Genomic DNA, 17,512 nt, shown 5'->3' with positions numbered 1-17,512 from the left:
AGGTGATACACAGAGATAAAACAAATCTTCCCACATAAGTTGTACCTGTCTATCTGTAGCCCTTTCTTCTCTAAATCTGTTCAAAGTGCTGAATTTTAAAGCTTATCTGAGAGTTCAGAAAAAGGGTGGGAGGAGGGCTGAAGTTACACTCTTTAGAGCACCGTTAGGAAAACTCTGAGAGCCTATTTGAGGAAAGGGACGCACCGCCCATCCACAAGGCTCACAGGAACAGAGCTGGGAAAGCCCGCACTTGGGATATCTAGCACCGCCGGACGGTGCATAAGGGAGTCCCAGCTGGAAATCTGCAATTGGTGCCCGATTAGACTCCTGTCATAAGAAAGAGGGTCAACGATGTGAGTAGGGATCTATATCCGTCTTTGTCTGTCTTTACCTCTGGGAAGGAATGTGCCACACAGCCTTTGAATTTTGAGTGTTTACAGTTGTACCTGTCAGATCAGCTACACAGGAACACGGATTGCATCGTTTGCTACATGGACTATATCACATTTACTTTGTTATAACTTCACTGTTTGGAATCACGTAAAGGGATTGTTTTTTTAATTTGATATAATTTATTTTCAACATAGTTTTTCCACAGTTACTTTTTATTGTATTTAATATTGTTGTCACTTTATTTAGCAAGCGCTTTTAATCACGGAGTTTATCCAGTGCTGTCTATCACCCTACTTTTCACTAGTTGTAACAGCAGCTGCTCTCATTGCACTAATTAACTTAAGTCACTGAGGTGTGGCGCAGGTGTTATATACTATTAGCATATATATTTTATCATATACAGGTATATGCGTTGTTCCTATTTCATGTCTGATGTTTACAACCACTATAAAGATCTTTATTAAATTACATCTGTACCCTTTTCTCCACGTTCTGCTGTAATCTTTTGCATCCACCTGTGTGTGTATATTAGGGATGAAACAACTAATCGATTAATCGACAACTAATCGATTATGAAATGAATCGATTACTATTTTCATAAATCGATTAATCGGCCAGTAACATAATGGGGTTAAAAAAAACTAAAATGAGCCCTTTATAGCACAAAAAGAGCAAATAATCGCTACTGTAAATAATACTTTCACTGTTCTACTGTAAAAAAAAATGAACCCCTTACAGTAGTGATTATTTGCTTTTTTTGTACTATAAAGGGCTCATTTTAGTGTTTTTTTTTTTTTTTTTTTTTTTTAAACCCCATTTTGTTACTAAACGTCTTAGGCCTGGTTCACATCTATGTGTTTTTTGGTGCTTTTTGCAGAAACGCACTACAGTTCATTCACATGGTTTCCTATGGAACACGTTCTCATCTATGGTTTTTTCAACCGCTGCATATTTGAAAAGGGTCAGGGACTTTTTTTAATGCAAAACGGTGCTTTTTTGGTTCAATATACTTCAACGGAGAAGCTGCAGAAAAGAATGTAATGCGTTTTTGCAGCAATTTGTGTTTTTTAATCTGCCCAACAACAAATTGGCCAAAAAAAAAATGCAAAAACGCAAATCGCAGCAGAATCACGTGTGCAAAAATCAAAACGCAAAGCAAAAGGCACTGCAGAAATAGATCAAAAGCAAAATGCATAGGTGTGTACCGAGCCTTATGCTGGCAACATGGATACATTTTCAGACGAAAATCTTTGTACATTCGCTGAATGAAAGAATGTTGTTTGAAATTTTCACTTGTTTTTAACATTCCGTTTTTAAAATGAATGTAATTTCTGAACGAAAGCCACATACACTGTCTGAAAATTCCTTTGACCAAGAAGTTTTCTATTTCCAAATTTTTCCGTCACTGTGGTTGAAAATCAACGTCGATTTGATCCCACTAACGATTAGAAAATCGAACGAACATTCTTAAAATTACATTTTTTTTTTTTTTTTTTTTAAGGAAGACATTGTTTTTTTAATAAAAAAAATTGATCTTTGATTCTGATATTTACCAGATTCACCCTTTAATAGTATATATCCTCTAATAGTATATACAGTATATCTCCTCTATCAGTATATACAGTATATCTCTTCTGTCCAGAGTGGATTAGAGATTTTGCTTCCTAACCATATAGTTGGTTATTTATATTTACCACTGCATAGAGATATATAAGAATAAATTGCCTTTTTTTAAACTTTACATATTAACTAAATTATACACCACACTTTTTCTTAAGGTTCTTAACGATTAATCGAAACAATAATCAGCCAACTTAATCGATTATGAAAATAATCGCTAGTTGCAGCCCTAGAGTGTGTGTGTGTGTGTGTGTGTGTGTAATAAATTATATAAATAAATATATTCTCACAAAAGTGAGTACACCCTCACATTTTTGTAAATATTTTATTATGTTTTCATGTGACAACATTGAAGAAATGACACTTTGCTACAATGTAAAGTAGTGAGTGTACAGCTTGTATAACAGTGTAAATTTGCTGTCCCCTCAAAATAACGCAACACACAGCCATTAATGTCTAAACCGCTGGCAACAAAAGTGAGTACACCCCTAAGTGAAAATGTCCAAATCAGGCCCAAATTGTCAATATTTTGAGTGGTCACTATTATTTTCCAGAACTGCCTTAGCCCTCTTGGGCATGGAGTTCACCAGAGCTTCACAGGTTTCCACTGGAGTCCTCTTTCACTCCTCCATGATGATATCACGGAGCTTGTTAATGTTGGAGACCTTGTGCTCCTCCACCTTCCGTTTGAGGATGCCCCACAGATGCTCAATAGGGTTTAGGTCTGGAGACATGCTTGGCCAGTCCATCACCTTTACCCTCAGCTTCTTTAGCAAGGCAGTGGTCATCTTGGAGGGGTGTTTGGGGTCATTATCATGTTGGAATACTGCCCTGTGGCACAGTCTCCGAAGGGAGGGGATCATGCTCTGCTTCAGTACATCACAGTACATGTTGGAATTCATGGTTCCCTCAATGAACTGTAGCTCCCCAGTGCCGGTAGCACTCATGCAGCCCCAGACCATGACACTCCCACCACTATGCTTGACTGCAGGCAAGACATACTTGTCTTTGTACTCCTCACCTGGTTGCCACCACACACACTTTACACCGTCTGAACCAAATAAGTTTATCTTGGTCCCATCAGACCACAGGACATGGTTCTAGTAATTCATGTCCTTAGTCTGCTTGTCTTCAGCAACTGTTGGCTTTCTTGTGCATCATCTTTAGAAGAGGCTTCCTTCTGGGACAACAGCCATGCAGACCAATTTGATGCAGTGTGTGGCGTATGGTCTGAGCACTGACAGGCTGACCCCCCACCCCTTCAACCTCTACAGCAATGCTGGCAGCATTCATACGTCTAATTATGTGAAGGTCTTGCGAGCCAACAATGGATTAATGCCTCTGTGAGGTGAATCAATTATAGACAAGCTGCAAACACTGATCACGTTTCATTTCGTGCATATACCAAAATTATATAAGTAATTGTGTCTGCGCTAAAAATTACAGATATATCCCAATTGCTAAAAGGTGTATATATAATGTAGAACTGTGCAAAAATTCAATATATTAAAACCAAAAAAGTGCCAGTAATACATGGAATGAATACAATCCTTTTGTGAAAGTATCCCATAAAATGCAACATGCAAAAAACGAAAAACAATATATGCATATGATTATAAATATAAGATCAAAGTGCTAATTGTAAAACAATCAAGTGTCCACATCCAAAAAAGTTCAGTTCATTGATAAGACGTAAAGTGCAGGTGTTCATCATGCTCCTCCTTAATGGTGTTCACAATACAGCATGCTTCAGTGCTCTCCTGTGACCCCCCACTTGTGCTTGCGCTCACCTCTAAGTGTGTGACACGGTAATTAAACGGTGTCTCAACACGCATTGGAGCCACTCCTGGGCTCATACAGGGTATGCTGGTGTAAACTCCAACTCTCTCAGATGACATCAAATAGTTTTGCATAAAAGAAAGAAAAAGCTCCATAGTGTGATACAGTTCAGGATTTATTAAAAGTATATTAAAACTTCCCTCCAGAAGGGTACTCACAATATGCAGGTGCGTGAGTGCACCAGTCTTTCCAGAGTGTGTTGTATGAAACAAGCGTTTGTATGGCGTGCGGTGTGTGTTATTTCTCATCTGCTCCTATTGCTGACAGCTCCGTCCTACCCCTCCCCGACGCGTATTCGGCACAGGGATCACAAGCCTTCCTCTGGGGGATCTCGTTGGACGGATGCTCTGTGTGTTATTTATATGCTATCGGCGGCCATTTTGCCTAGGACCGCCGACAGCTCTAGTGATAGGCTACACCCGCGCATGGTGGCCATTTTGCCTAGGTCCGCCTGCCGCTATAGTTATAGGCTACATCTACATGTTACTTCAATAAACAGCGGTGACAGCTGTAAGAAGAATATAGCGATAATAGTTATTGTTGTTATCTGTCATTAATGTATGTATGTCACCTAAATACTAATCCAGGACAGAGCTGCGCAATTCAGATAACCCCACACCACACCTCATAAGCCATTACTATGAGTATCAAACTACTAAATTATATTAAAAAATATAAAAAAAACTTATTACAATCAACCACCAAGAAAACCAGTATACATGAATAATATTAAACTAAAACGGATCCCAGCATATATAAAAGATATAAATCCCAAATCAATGCGTACTCAATTAATTCTCAATGTGAGATCACATCCTAAGTACTAAAACCACCCTAAAAGAAGAGGAATCTAAATCCTATATTCTTTTATTAAAAACTAATCCTCATCTTTAAGAGGGGGCTATTTATAATAGAATCTATCAATTAAAAAATATAATATAGAAACCAAATATATTTAGTCTATAAAAATTATTAAAATATATTAAAATTATATGAACCCCATTAAAGGTGTCCAGAGGGGGTCTATCGCAGTAGTACAACAGAAAAAACTTTGGTGTGTCAAGAAGGGTAATATACATATCTTGGTGGAATTAATAATTCCGCCACCACCGTGATCTTACAATAAAAATCTATGCATACTGTAATCTAAATCTACATAGCCAAGTCGAATAATCAATTGATACATACCAGCCTAATCATATACTATCTGTAATGCGGGCATATATATGGGGTATAATACAGTATATTAAAAAATTACTGAGAAAACATTTTAAAACCACTTTTGAAAACCACTAGGGCTTTGAAAGATCGCTTATAGGAGCACGTGAGGAACATACGTAAAGGATCGGATAAGCACCATCTATCCATACATTTCAAAAAAGTGCACAATCAAAGCACGGCTGGTATGAAATTTTGGGGAATAGAGGCTCCCAGACGCCATTAAGAGGTTGTAATTTTGTGAGGGAAATCGGCAAACGAGAATCTTGGTGGATACACCAGCTGGGCTCCTTATCTCCTGGTGGGCTCAACAAGGAGTTTGATTTAAAATGTTTTCTCAGTAATTTTTAATATACTTTATTATACCCCATATATATGCCCGCATTACGGATAGTATATGATTAGGCTGGTATGTATCAATTGATTATTCGACTTGGCTATGTAGATTTAGATTACAGTATGCATAGATTTTTATTGTAAGATCACGGTGGTGGCGGAATTATTGATTCCACCAAGATATGTATATTACCCTTCTTGACACACCACACACCAAAGTTTTTTCTGTTGTACTACTGTGATAAAGACCCCCTCTGGACACCTTTAATGGGGTTCATATAATTTTAATATATTAATTTTTATAGATTAAATATATTTGGTTTTTATATTATATTTTTTAATTGATAGATTCTATTATAAATAGCCCCCTCTTAAAGATGAGGATTAGTTTTTAATAAAAGAATATAGGATTTAGATTCCTCTTCTTTTAGGGTGGTTTTAGTACTTAGGATGTGATCTCACATTGAGAATTAATTGAGTACGCATTGATTTGGGATTTATATCTTTTATATATGCTGGGATCCGTTTTAGTTTAATATTATTCATGTATACTGGTTTTCTTGGTGGTTGATTGTAATGTTTTTTATATTTTTTTATATAATTAATTTAGTAGTTTGATACTCATAGTAATGGCTTATGAGGTGTGGTGTGGGGTTATCTGAATTGCGCAGCTCTGTCCTGGATTAGTATTTAGGTGACATATATACATTAATGACAGAAAACAACTAACTATTATCGCTATATTTTGCTATATTTTTCTTACAGCTGTCACCGCTGTTTATTGAAGTAACATGTAGATGTAGCCTATGACTATAGCGGCAGGCGGACCTAGGCAAAATGGCCGCTATGCGCGTGTGTAGCCTATCACTAGAGCTGTCGGCGGTCCTAGGCAAAATGGCCGCCGATAGCATATAAATAACACACAGAGCATCCAGCCAATGAGATCCCCCAGAGGAAGGCACGTGATCCCTGTGCCGAATACGCGTCGGGGAGGGGTAGGACGGAGCTGTCAGCAATAGGAGCAGATGAGAAACAACACACCGCACACCATACAAAAGCTTGTTTCATACAACACACTCTGGAAAGACTGGTGCACTCACGCACCTGCATATTGTGAGTACCCTTCTGGAGGGAAGTTTTAATATACTTTTAATAAATCCTGAACTGTATCACACTATGGAGCTTTTTCTTTCTTTTATGTGAAACTATTTGATGTCATCTGAGAGAGTTGGAGTTTACACCAGCATACCCTGTATGAGCCCAGGAGTGGCTCCAATGCGTGTTTAGACACCGTTTAATTACCGTGTCACACACTTAGAGGTGAGCGCAAGCACAAGTGGGGGGTCACAGGAGAGCACTGAAGCATGCTGTATTGTGAACACCATTAAGGAGGAGCATGATGAACACTGTTTTTTGTGGACACTATATACTTGCACTTTACGTCTTGTTATCAATGAACTAAACTTTTTTGGATGTGGACACTTGATTGTTTCACAATTAGCACTTTGATCTTATATTTATAATCATATGCATATATTGTTTTCTTTTTTTTGCATGTTGCACTTTATGGGATACTTTCACAAAAGGATTGTATTCATTCCATGTATTACTGGCACTTTTTTGGTTTTAATATATTGAATTTTTGCACAGTTCTATATTATATATACACCTTTTAGCAATTGGGATATATCTGTAATTTTTAGCGCAGACACAAGCACTCATACGTCTATTTCCCAAAGACAACCTCTGGATATAACGCTGAGCATGTACACTCAACTTCTTTGGTCGACCATGGTGAGGCCTGTTCTGAGTTGAACCTGTCCTGTTAAACCGCTGTATGGTCTTGGCCACCGTGCTGCAGCTCAATTTCAGGATCTTGGCAATCTTGTTATAGCCTAGGCCATCTTCATGTAGAGCAAGAATTCTTTTTTTCAGATCCTCCGAGTTCTTTGCCATAAGGTGCCATGTTGAACTTCCAGTGACCAGTATGAGAGAGTGAGAGCGATGACACCAAATTTAACACACCTGCTCCCCATTCACACTTGAGACCTTGTAACACTAACGAGTCACATGACACCGGGGAGGGAAAATGGCTAATTGGGCCCAATTTGGACAAATTTTGTTGTTGCCAGCGGTTTAGACATTAATGGCTGTGTGTTGAGTTATTTTGAGTGGACAGCAAATTTACACTGTTATACAAGCTGTACACTCACTACTTTACATTGTAGCAAAGTGTCATTTCTTCAGTGTTGTCACATGAAGAGATATAATAAAATGTGAGGGTTTACTCACTTTTGTGAGATACTGTGTGTGTGTGTGTGTGTGTGTATATATTATGTATGCGTGTGTATATATATATATATATATATATATATATATATATACACATATATACACACACACACACACACACACACACACCCCCACACCGTATTGGCGTATAACACACACCTTTTCCCCCTAAAAACGGAGGACAAACCGTGCCTGCGTGTTATACGCTGATATCTCCTTTTTTTTTTTTTTTTGTTTATCAACAGGGGGTGGGGATTGGTTAGAGGTGTCATGCCGGCCACCCCGCCTCTCCTGGCCCTGGGACAGCCCACGGCGTACCCTAAAAATAAAAAAAATCACTGCCGGTCCTTTCACATAGATCCTTTGAACACTGTGTAAGTGTCATAGTAAACCGAAGCCCGCAAGGCTTTGGTCTGTGTAATGTGTGTGTGTGTGGGGGGGCTTTGGTCTGTGTAATGCGCAGGGGGGCTTTGGAATGTAAAAAAAGGCTGTGGAAAGTTTTTTTTTTTTTTTTTTTTTTTTTTTCCCTGAAACTTCCCTCTTAAAATTTAGGGTACGCCAATGTGTGTGTGTGTGTGTGTGTGTGTGTAATATAAATATAAACACACACACACAGTATGTTATCATAACATTTGTCTATAACCGTAAATTTTGAGGGAACATTAAAAACACAATGTGTGCACTAGCCAGTGTTTGAGTAATTGTATTAGAATAGTTGTTTCACAGTGGCTGGCTACACATTATACAATTATCCTGTACAATTTTCCTTTAGAATTGCCAAAACTATATAATATGAGGTTAAACCTAAACACTTTCAATTTGTATGCAATGGAAGCCTTACTCACAGATTTTTTTTTTTTTTTTTTTTTTTTTTTTTACAGTGAACTTTTTGACAGAAGAGGTGTTTCTGCTATTACAATCTGTTGTGGCAAGTATTATTTCCCTACGTCTCAAGCATAGCATATTCCTAATAACTTGAGGGCTGTTATTGTGGGGAATTTTTTAATCTGCTCCAAAGCACATCATCCCTGGACTTTGCATTTATGTGTAAAGATAATCACCAATGAATTATGTATCAATTGGGTCTCCCTGTACCATGCTGAAAATTATGAAGAAAATGCCTTCCCTTTAACTTTAGTAAAAGCACTGTATCCAAAATTGGTTAAAGGGTTTGTGAACCCATTTGTAAAAGTCTATGCCAGCCCCTCTATTAGGGGCTGGCATAGCACACTGTGTTAAGCATTTTTTAAAACGAGCACTGTAAATACGGATTTCCAGCTGTCTTGAGGCCAGTCGCATGACTCCTGGCTGCTTTCCAGCTCCGACAGATGGTTTCTGCAGGAGGAGCCATGATCTCCCTCTGACGTCAGCCGGGGAGATCATGCGGCCTCTCGGCTCCCCCCGCAGAAGCTCTGTCTCAGCTGTAAAGCGGCCACAAGTTACGTGACCGGCCCGAAGTCAGCTAAAAATGGGTATTTACAGTGCTCAATTTTAAAAATGCTTAACACAGTGTGGTATGCCAGCCTCTAATAGAGGGGCTGGCATTGACAATTATTTATTTATTTTTTCTCAATAATGGGGGGGGGGGGGGGGGCGGGGCTGAGCGCCAGAAAGGAGGGGGGAGAGAGCACAGCAGGCAGCCTATCACAGAGGGAGGCACTTTGACCACGGTGATCAGGGCGGAGCAGCACCTGGTAATCGTGGTCTGTTTAGAGAGGCCATACAGGAAGTGGCATATTCAGGGGTTTTTGTTTTTTTTTTTTTTTTTTACAGTTTAGAGGGGGGACGATTACACAGCTCAAGAGCTGTGCTGTTTTAATCTGCTTTAAGGAACCAGAATATGAGTGTTTTTTTTTTTTTTTGGTTAACAAACACTTTAAATCATTTTTTGATTTAGATACTTAACCTAACAGCTAAAGTGAACCTTTAACACTTAAAGTGGTTGTAAACCCTTGCATATAAATATACCCAGTAAAGTGACTGACCTCAGGTGATACATAGAGATGAAACACATCCTCCTACATAAGTTGTATGTGTTTTACCTACAGCGTCTTCCCCTTCATCTATTTAAAGTGCAGAATTTAAGCAGGACCACTCAGCTCTGAAAAGCAGGTGGCAGAGAGCGGAAGCTACATCCATGAACAGAGCTTTGAATGCTGATTGGAGGGAAGAGACCTACCCCTTTCACACAGGAACAAAGCTGGGGCTGTCAGTCAGTTGGAGCTCCCTCCCCTGTCACCATATTTCTCTTGGTTTCAGGAAAACTTGTCAGAAGCGATTCATGCTTATAGCAGAGCAACGAGCCAGTGGACAGAAGTTACACTTAGTGCTCTGGAGTGAGACAAATACACATTATAGAGGGATATGATTTGTACATATTTCATGCCTGAGGTTTACAACCACTTTAACCTAAAACAAAACTCCTAAGCCAGGATTTAGAATCATATATATTTTTTTTTAATTGGTGCACACCACACCAACACCTCAAAGCATAGAAAAAAAGGTAGATAGGCAGTTGAGTCATATTTTTACAGCCCACTGTCAGTGAGACAATACCACACTGTGAAGGGACCAATGCATCTATATTGTGCGCCTTCGCACCTGTAAATTATACACCCCCCACACACCTGTATACTGTACAAACACACATGTATAATGTACACCCCCACACACCTGTATACTGTACACCCCACACCTGCCTCGTCATGATGTCATCCCAGCACGCCATCTCTCCTCCCATGTCTGTCAGCCATTCGCCAGCCATCTTCCGTGCCCACATAAAAATATGGGCAGTAATCGTGAAGCATTGTGGAATCGAATAAAATTGTTGACATAATCGTAATCGAATCGTGAGACCAGGAAAGATGTGCACCCCTACTGCAAAGGCAGCCATACAGGGATGTAAACGTGCACAGCCATGGCAAAAATTATCACATTTGCTGGATAGTACCACCACTGAATGTGAAGCCGGTTGCAACAGTGGTGTGGGCTTGAGGAAGTTAAAGCAGGCGCTGAGGAGTTGACGTATTGCCAGACAAAAAGCGGTCCACCAGGGATTACTTTTCAGAGGGACGGCAAGGTCTGCTCATGTGTGAACTTAGTCCTACTGTTGCCTCCCACCTTGTAACTAAAACGTTACGCTGTTAGTCATTGTGATCATTGAGGCGAGTGTTAGAGAAACCAAAATGTTTTAATAGTCTTTGCTGCCTCTTCCTGAGGACTAATTAGTCTCCACTGTAAAAACAAATATATAAAATGGTTGGAAGGCCACAGCAACACCTGCTATGCCTGACTTTGTGTGACATCTCTAGAATTTTTTCATGCAGAATTGTAAAGCACATGATGGGTTAATTTTAATCCTAACAGTTGAACTAAAACCCCTAACCTTTGACCTTAACACTAACCTTACGCTACCCTAAAGTAATCTCTCACAGTAAGGCTGTAATTTGCAGTCTGGAGTCCAGTGCATTTCTGTTCACTGGTTCAAGTGTGAATTCAGGGGCAAGTTTTTACCTGAATTCGCACCTGAACTGGACCCAAAAAACGAACAGGACCCTTTTTCAAACTGCACTGCAGCCGCCCCGGACATGTTTAAACCGGCTCCATTGAAAGTCGTTAACATTCACATATTATGCAAATTGGATGCGTTTAAAAACGCCAATTCATATATATGTGAACCCAGCCTCAAGGAATCCCTCCTGAAGTTTACTTACCGTGTGGTGAGCCCCAAGCAGCATGTGCCAAAATCGAGTGATTTGGCCTCAAAAACTAAAAATGCATATCTTTCATTGCTGGAAACTTTGTCCACAACTGCTTCTTTTTAATATTATTTGGAGGAGGTGATTTTTTAAAAAAATCCTAATGTATCATATGGTCAATAAATATAGTAGTATACTACAATTTATGAACTTTGTGTTAAGACACTCTTGGAAGGAGTTTTATTCAAGTGTGTAAAAGCTTTTAAAGAGCCTCTTCATTTTGCCTTTTTAGATGGCGTGCCAGGAAAATGATATAGAGTCTCTTAAAGTACTTCAAGTTGAACTGTGGTGAGTGCTACAGTGCTCTATTTAATTTACTGTGTGTAATTGTGTACATTTAATCAAAACAAAAAAGGTAAATTTGCACATTTTTTAGTTATCTGTTAGTGTAAGCTGTTTTTTTTGGAAGGATAGGTGTTAGAGCTTCACGATTAATCGTTAAAAGATCTCGTTCTCGATTCAACCCTCTCTCTTGATTCTAATCAGCTGTTTCCGCGTGTCTATGTAAACGGTGCAGAGCTGTCAAAAAAAAAAAAAAAAGCGGACCAGTGTTTATCAACATTCCTCAGCTCTGAAAGATAGAGAAGAGAAGACGTACAGTGTATCTCTCGGTTCATTTTGGATGAAAGGAATGATCTTCAGTCCGTAGATGAGGGCAGTTTAACCACTTGAAGACCAGACCTTTTTCTGACATTTGTTGCTTACAAGTTAAAATCCATATTTTTTGCTAGAAAATTACTTAGAACCCCAAACATCATATATATACTTTTTAGCAGAGACCCTAGAGAATAAAATGGCAGAAGTTGCAATATTTTGTCGCACTGTATTTGCGCAGTGGTCTTTCAAATGCAATTTTTGGGGAAAAAATACCCTTTAATTAATTTTAAAAAAACTAAACGGTAAAGTTAGCCCAATTGTTTTGTATAATGTGAAAGATAATGTTACGCCATGAGAATCGTGAGAGAATCATGATCTTTATTCTAAGCAAAAAAAATTGTGATTCTCATTTTAGCCAGAATTGCAGCTCTAATAGGTGTTTTCAACTGTTAATGTATAAGACATGCTGTAGCTGTTTTACAGCAAATGTATAGAACTTCAAGCTGTCCCTAACAGGGTTAATCCTTGTGTTTATCTTCGTATAAGCCTTCAAGGAGTATTCAAGCACTGAGCAGGCTATTATTGATGTTATGCAATTCTTCTCCTCATCCCCTCTGCTCAGAAAATATTATTTCCAGTTTAACTTGTATTGCAATCTTGTGTTGAGCTTTAATATAAGCTTCTCTACAAAGGCTTACTTAGCTTAACATTATTTCAGGCAGATAGAAAATATGCTTTTTAAAAAATAAATTCCTAAAGTATAACTTGATTATAAATGTATTTAGTTAGTTTATAAAGCTTTAAAATGCAGTGATCAATCTTGTGAGCTGGGTAGACTTTTGTTACTAACATTAGAAGTGAATGATTTAAAATGTTAGAATTAAAGTGCACCTGTCACCGACTCTTATGGTGGTAAAACAGGTATTGTTTTGGAGATATATAAAAAAAAATATGCTGCGCTGAGGTGTAAATATATATATAGAGAATATTCAAAGTGTTAAAGAAAATGATATTAAAGAAAATAATATGTATATGATGTGCTGAAGATACTGTATAAATAGCCTTTCCACCCTTAGTGCAAAAAGATACAAATAAGAGCAATGGATATTCAAAAGATAAATCAATGTATTAAAGTGCAACGTGTAAATGTTATGCTAGATGTAATGACATCCAAGCAAAGATAGCAAATGTTCATCTGGTGCCAATGTACATAGTGAATAAAAATAAATTATTATATATATATATATATTCTACTTACATGAGACAAAAGTGCAAAATTATATATCACAATACATATAAGTGCAAAATACAAAGAAAGTGCCAAGTGCCACACAATGAGTGTAAATATCAAATCCTAAACCAATATAGCACGTGATCAGTCAATCCAATATATTAATAATAAGATATATATAAATAAATATATATATTGTCACTTAAAGCGACGCAGTGCTGAATCGCAAAAAGTGCTCTGGTCAGGAAGGGAGTAAATTCTTCCGGGGCTGAAGTGGTTAAACAAAACAACTTTAATTCTGTTTCTGTTCAAATCTACTACTACTACTACTCGAACTACTACTACTACTACTACTCGAACTAGCACTTGCTGTTATGGAGTGGCACAAGATGGTGGTTGTGCAGAAAATGATGATGCTTAAATGGTAAACGTGGGCCAACAAGTCAAAAGATGCTTAGCGGCGAAACGCTATAGGCAGTGGCAGGGTGCGTTTTTCTTTCAATGGTAAATAATTTATTAGGACAAGTAGGAGGGCTGTATAGTATGTTGTTTTTTTTAATCTGACACTAATAGAGACCCCCTGAAACCCATTCATTGGACCACTTAGGGGTCCAAGGACCACAGGTTAAGAACACCTGCTTTAGAGTTTGTTCCATTGTTTGATATCCTTTAAACCATTTTTTACAATAAAATAAATGTTACAACTCCTGGAAAACTACAGATAATAAGATATGGGGCAGCATAGTGGTGTAGTGGGTAGCACTTTCACCTAGCAGCAAAAAGGGTCACTGGTTCAAATCACAACCATGACACCATCTGCCTGGAGTTTTCATGTTCTCCCTGTGCCTGCGTGGGTTTCCTCCAGGTACTCCGGATTCCTCCCACACTCTGAAAAGACATGCTTATAGGTTAATCGAATCCTGCCTAAATTGGCCTCTAGTATATGTATGAATGTAAGCTCCTTGAGGGTAGGGACTGATGTGAATGTATATGTAAATCGCTAGTTAGATCACAAAGAGAAATCTGCGCTAATCAAAATGTAGAAGCAAGCAGCCAGAAAAGTTCGTTGATATCAAACGTAAACATCCAAAAAATATATAATGCGGCGCTAGATTCAATAACTAAAAAAAAAACAGTCCAAAGATGGTCTGAGGAATGGGAGGGATCCAATCACCAGGTATAGTGCAGATGAAAAGGAACACTTGTCACCACGTGGTAATGTAGTCTGCTTACCAGAAGGCTGTGGATAGTAGGCATGTATAGATATTCTCAATAGCATCCAGCAAATCCAGCTCTCTAGGACCCCTCGTACAAACAGACAACAACTTCCAGATGGATTCCTTCACAGATTAACATTTTCGCATAAATCACATCAGCCTTAGGCAGGTTGACACCAGCATGCTGAACGCTGCAGCCGATTGTCCTATTTGATGCGTGCACTTTTAAACTTCAACTGTAAGTTACTACAATAAGTTGTTTTTATTATTATTGCGGGCTTCACTATGGGTCCCTTATTTCTTTCCCTGGGTATTTGATGACTGCATATTTGGAAGTCCCATGGCTGATGTGATTTATGCGAGATGTTAATCTGTGAAGGAATCCATCTGGAAGTTGTCTGTTTGTACGAGGGGTTCTAGAGAGCTGGATGCTATTGAGAATATCTATACATGCCTACTATCCACAGCCTTCTGGTAAGCAGACTACATTACCACGTGGTGACAAGTGTTCCTTTTCATCTGCACTATACCTGGTGATTGGATCCCTCCCATTCCTCAGACCATCTTTGGACTGTTGTTTAGTTATTGAATCTAGCGCCGCATTATATATTTTTTATATGTAAATCGCTGCATAAATTGACAGCGCTATATAAGTACCTGAAATAAATTATTAGCATTCCAATTTGAGTATGTAGGAACATTCCAATTTGAGTATGTAGGAACATTCCATTTCTGTTGGTTCTTATAGACTAATAGCAGGTAACAATATGTAATGTATTCCCATCATAGTAATAGTTAGTTATATGCCCTATTCCATCACTACTAACACACATTTTGTCTACCTTGCAGGCCACTTTTAACAGCTGAACAGAACCACTTACTACATCTTGTTCTAAAGGAAATGATTTCTCCTTCAGGTCAAGGCATTTGAACCGTTTATATGGTGACTTTGTAAATAATTGTAGATATCATTAACGTGGGTACTCTTTAGATATTGATATGCATTGCCACTGTTCAAAACACATTTATTTTGGTGACTGCTCTGTATTGTTAGTTCAGTCTTGTACTAAAACACTCACGACACGCCTTTAATTTGTGCTGATTACATTCACTCACTAAGCCTGCAGAATTCTTACTGTGAATGCAACTGCTCCTGGACACTGTATCCTTTCAAGGCTTTGGCGCTTTGCCCTAAATCTTTCTCAAAATGTGCCCTGTGGACTTCGGGTTATGATGGGGTTTGCATAAGAATCCTACATTGTCTGATGCTCAGGCTTGACCGTGAGAATCATGGCTGATTAGTTTTCTTAGGTCTGAACATTGCTATCCTGACAGCATGCTGATAACATGTTGTTTCCAATCTACTGAGTGTGTATAACAGTATAAAATAACAGACTCTCCTGTTTTTTTTTCGCTCACACAGCGACAGGGCTCTCCTACTCAATATTGATAAGTATACAGAGGACATGTTCGACAGCAAATGTTATCACAATGAGGTAAGGCAGTTGGTAGGACAGCTGTGATGTCACCTTTTAGCTTATAACCAAGGTTCAGACTCCAAGTAAATCTAAAAAAAGGGGCACATATAAATATGTTATAAGTAAGCCTAGACAGTTATAAATTAAAGTGTTACTAAACCCAGGATCCTGCATCCACGATATATGGTCTCCCACAGTAAACAGAACACGAAATTGCAATTATTTTAGTAAATGTAAATCTAAATACATTTTCTGATTAGTATATAGCAGTCTTGTGACTTCTATCATCTGGCTACCATTATGTTTCTACACTAGTTGTAGTTTGTAGAATTGTGATTATATTGGTGTATTATATCTGTAATTTATTATTGCAAGCACTAAATGTAACAAGGTGAACACTGTCAATAAATGACCTGTCTGTATGAACTGGCATTGTTTTTAATTAACTACATTGTAATAACTTCACACTGCCTTGATTTATTGTAAAGGTATACAATAAATATACTGAATGAAAAGCATTTATTTATTATTATGGCACGTATTTTTAATGTTGGTACTCAATCTAAAGATGCATTTATTTTGTTCAAAATTATTCAGTTTGTGGTTTACCCTTGGCAAACAAGATGAGCTCGATTGCAATTGAACCATTTTTTTTCTCATTAAGATTTTTATTTAGGAGAAAGTAAGGGTAATAACATGCAGAGTTCGTACTCGCAGATGCAACTGCGGATGTTTTGATTTTCAATACATCATAAGAAAAAACAAGGAAGATATCAAACCTTGAACCATAGATTGGCTATAAGTCTAAACAAACATGTATCTTATTGTATGGTTACAGTACTTGTATTTGATCAGCAAAAAGTTAAATGCAGACTTATAAGGAGTCTTACTGACCTCCTTTCATTAATTTCACATCGTTCATCGTTAATAAGTACAGAGTGTCCGTATTATTATCTCATGCTATATATTCATCGCATCCGCTTAAATTTTAGTGTCGAATGTATAGATGAAGAGGGAGAGCGAGAAAGGAAGGGAAAAAAAGATAAAGAAGAATAAATGTAGAACCAATGTGCCATTCTTAGGTTTACTTTAAATCACCGTTATAGAGACCGGGGAATGTATTCTGACCTCACATATTCCCTCTGTGTCTACGAGAGTCCGTTATTTGCAATTTCCCTGTAAGTTTGAGAATACCTGAAACTAAACCATGGTTGCCATGTCTTATGAAATCTTTCCACATTACCTCTTTCCTGGGCCAAGGTGTCCTCCATCTCACAAATCTCACGGATTTTCAGCAGCCACTCCGAGATGGAGGGAACCCTGGGTGAATTCCAGTGCAAAGGGATTAGTGATTTTGCTGCGTTAAGCAGGTGTTTGGTCAGGGAATTTTTATATCTCCTGAAAGAGAAGTTAGTCACATGTAATAGGCAGCATGCCGCATCTAGATTCAGGCTTGTGTCTGTAATCAGTTTGATTAAGTTTCTGACTTTTTCCCAGTAATCTTTGATCAGGTTACATTGCCACCAGATATGT

General features: G+C 38.2%; 1 protein-coding gene across 2 annotated transcripts in view; it reads left to right on the top strand.

Moving 5' to 3' along the window:
* LOC141103291 (40-kDa huntingtin-associated protein-like) overlaps positions 1–16,405 on the top strand; it is a 92,674-nt gene extending 76,269 nt beyond the window's left edge. The window contains exons 10-12 of one of the 2 annotated variants that reach the window (XM_073592716.1): positions 8,580–8,626; positions 11,689–11,744; positions 15,351–16,405. In XM_073592716.1, the coding sequence (XP_073448817.1) occupies positions 8,580–8,626; positions 11,689–11,744; positions 15,351–15,432 (185 nt within the window). In that variant the 3' untranslated portion in view covers positions 15,433–16,405. The remainder of the gene's footprint in view (positions 1–8,579; positions 8,627–11,688; positions 11,745–15,350) is intronic. The other variant, XM_073592717.1, reaches the window with a different exon arrangement.
* Positions 16,406–17,512: the final 1,107 nt, after the last annotated feature.

The sequence above is a fragment of the Aquarana catesbeiana genome, linkage group LG07 (assembly GCF_042186555.1).
Source record: "Aquarana catesbeiana isolate 2022-GZ linkage group LG07, ASM4218655v1, whole genome shotgun sequence".
In the NCBI taxonomy this organism is placed as follows: Eukaryota; Metazoa; Chordata; class Amphibia; order Anura; family Ranidae; genus Aquarana; species Aquarana catesbeiana.
The sequence above is the reverse complement of the archived record's forward strand: the minus strand, read 5'-3'. Positions and strand labels throughout refer to the sequence as shown.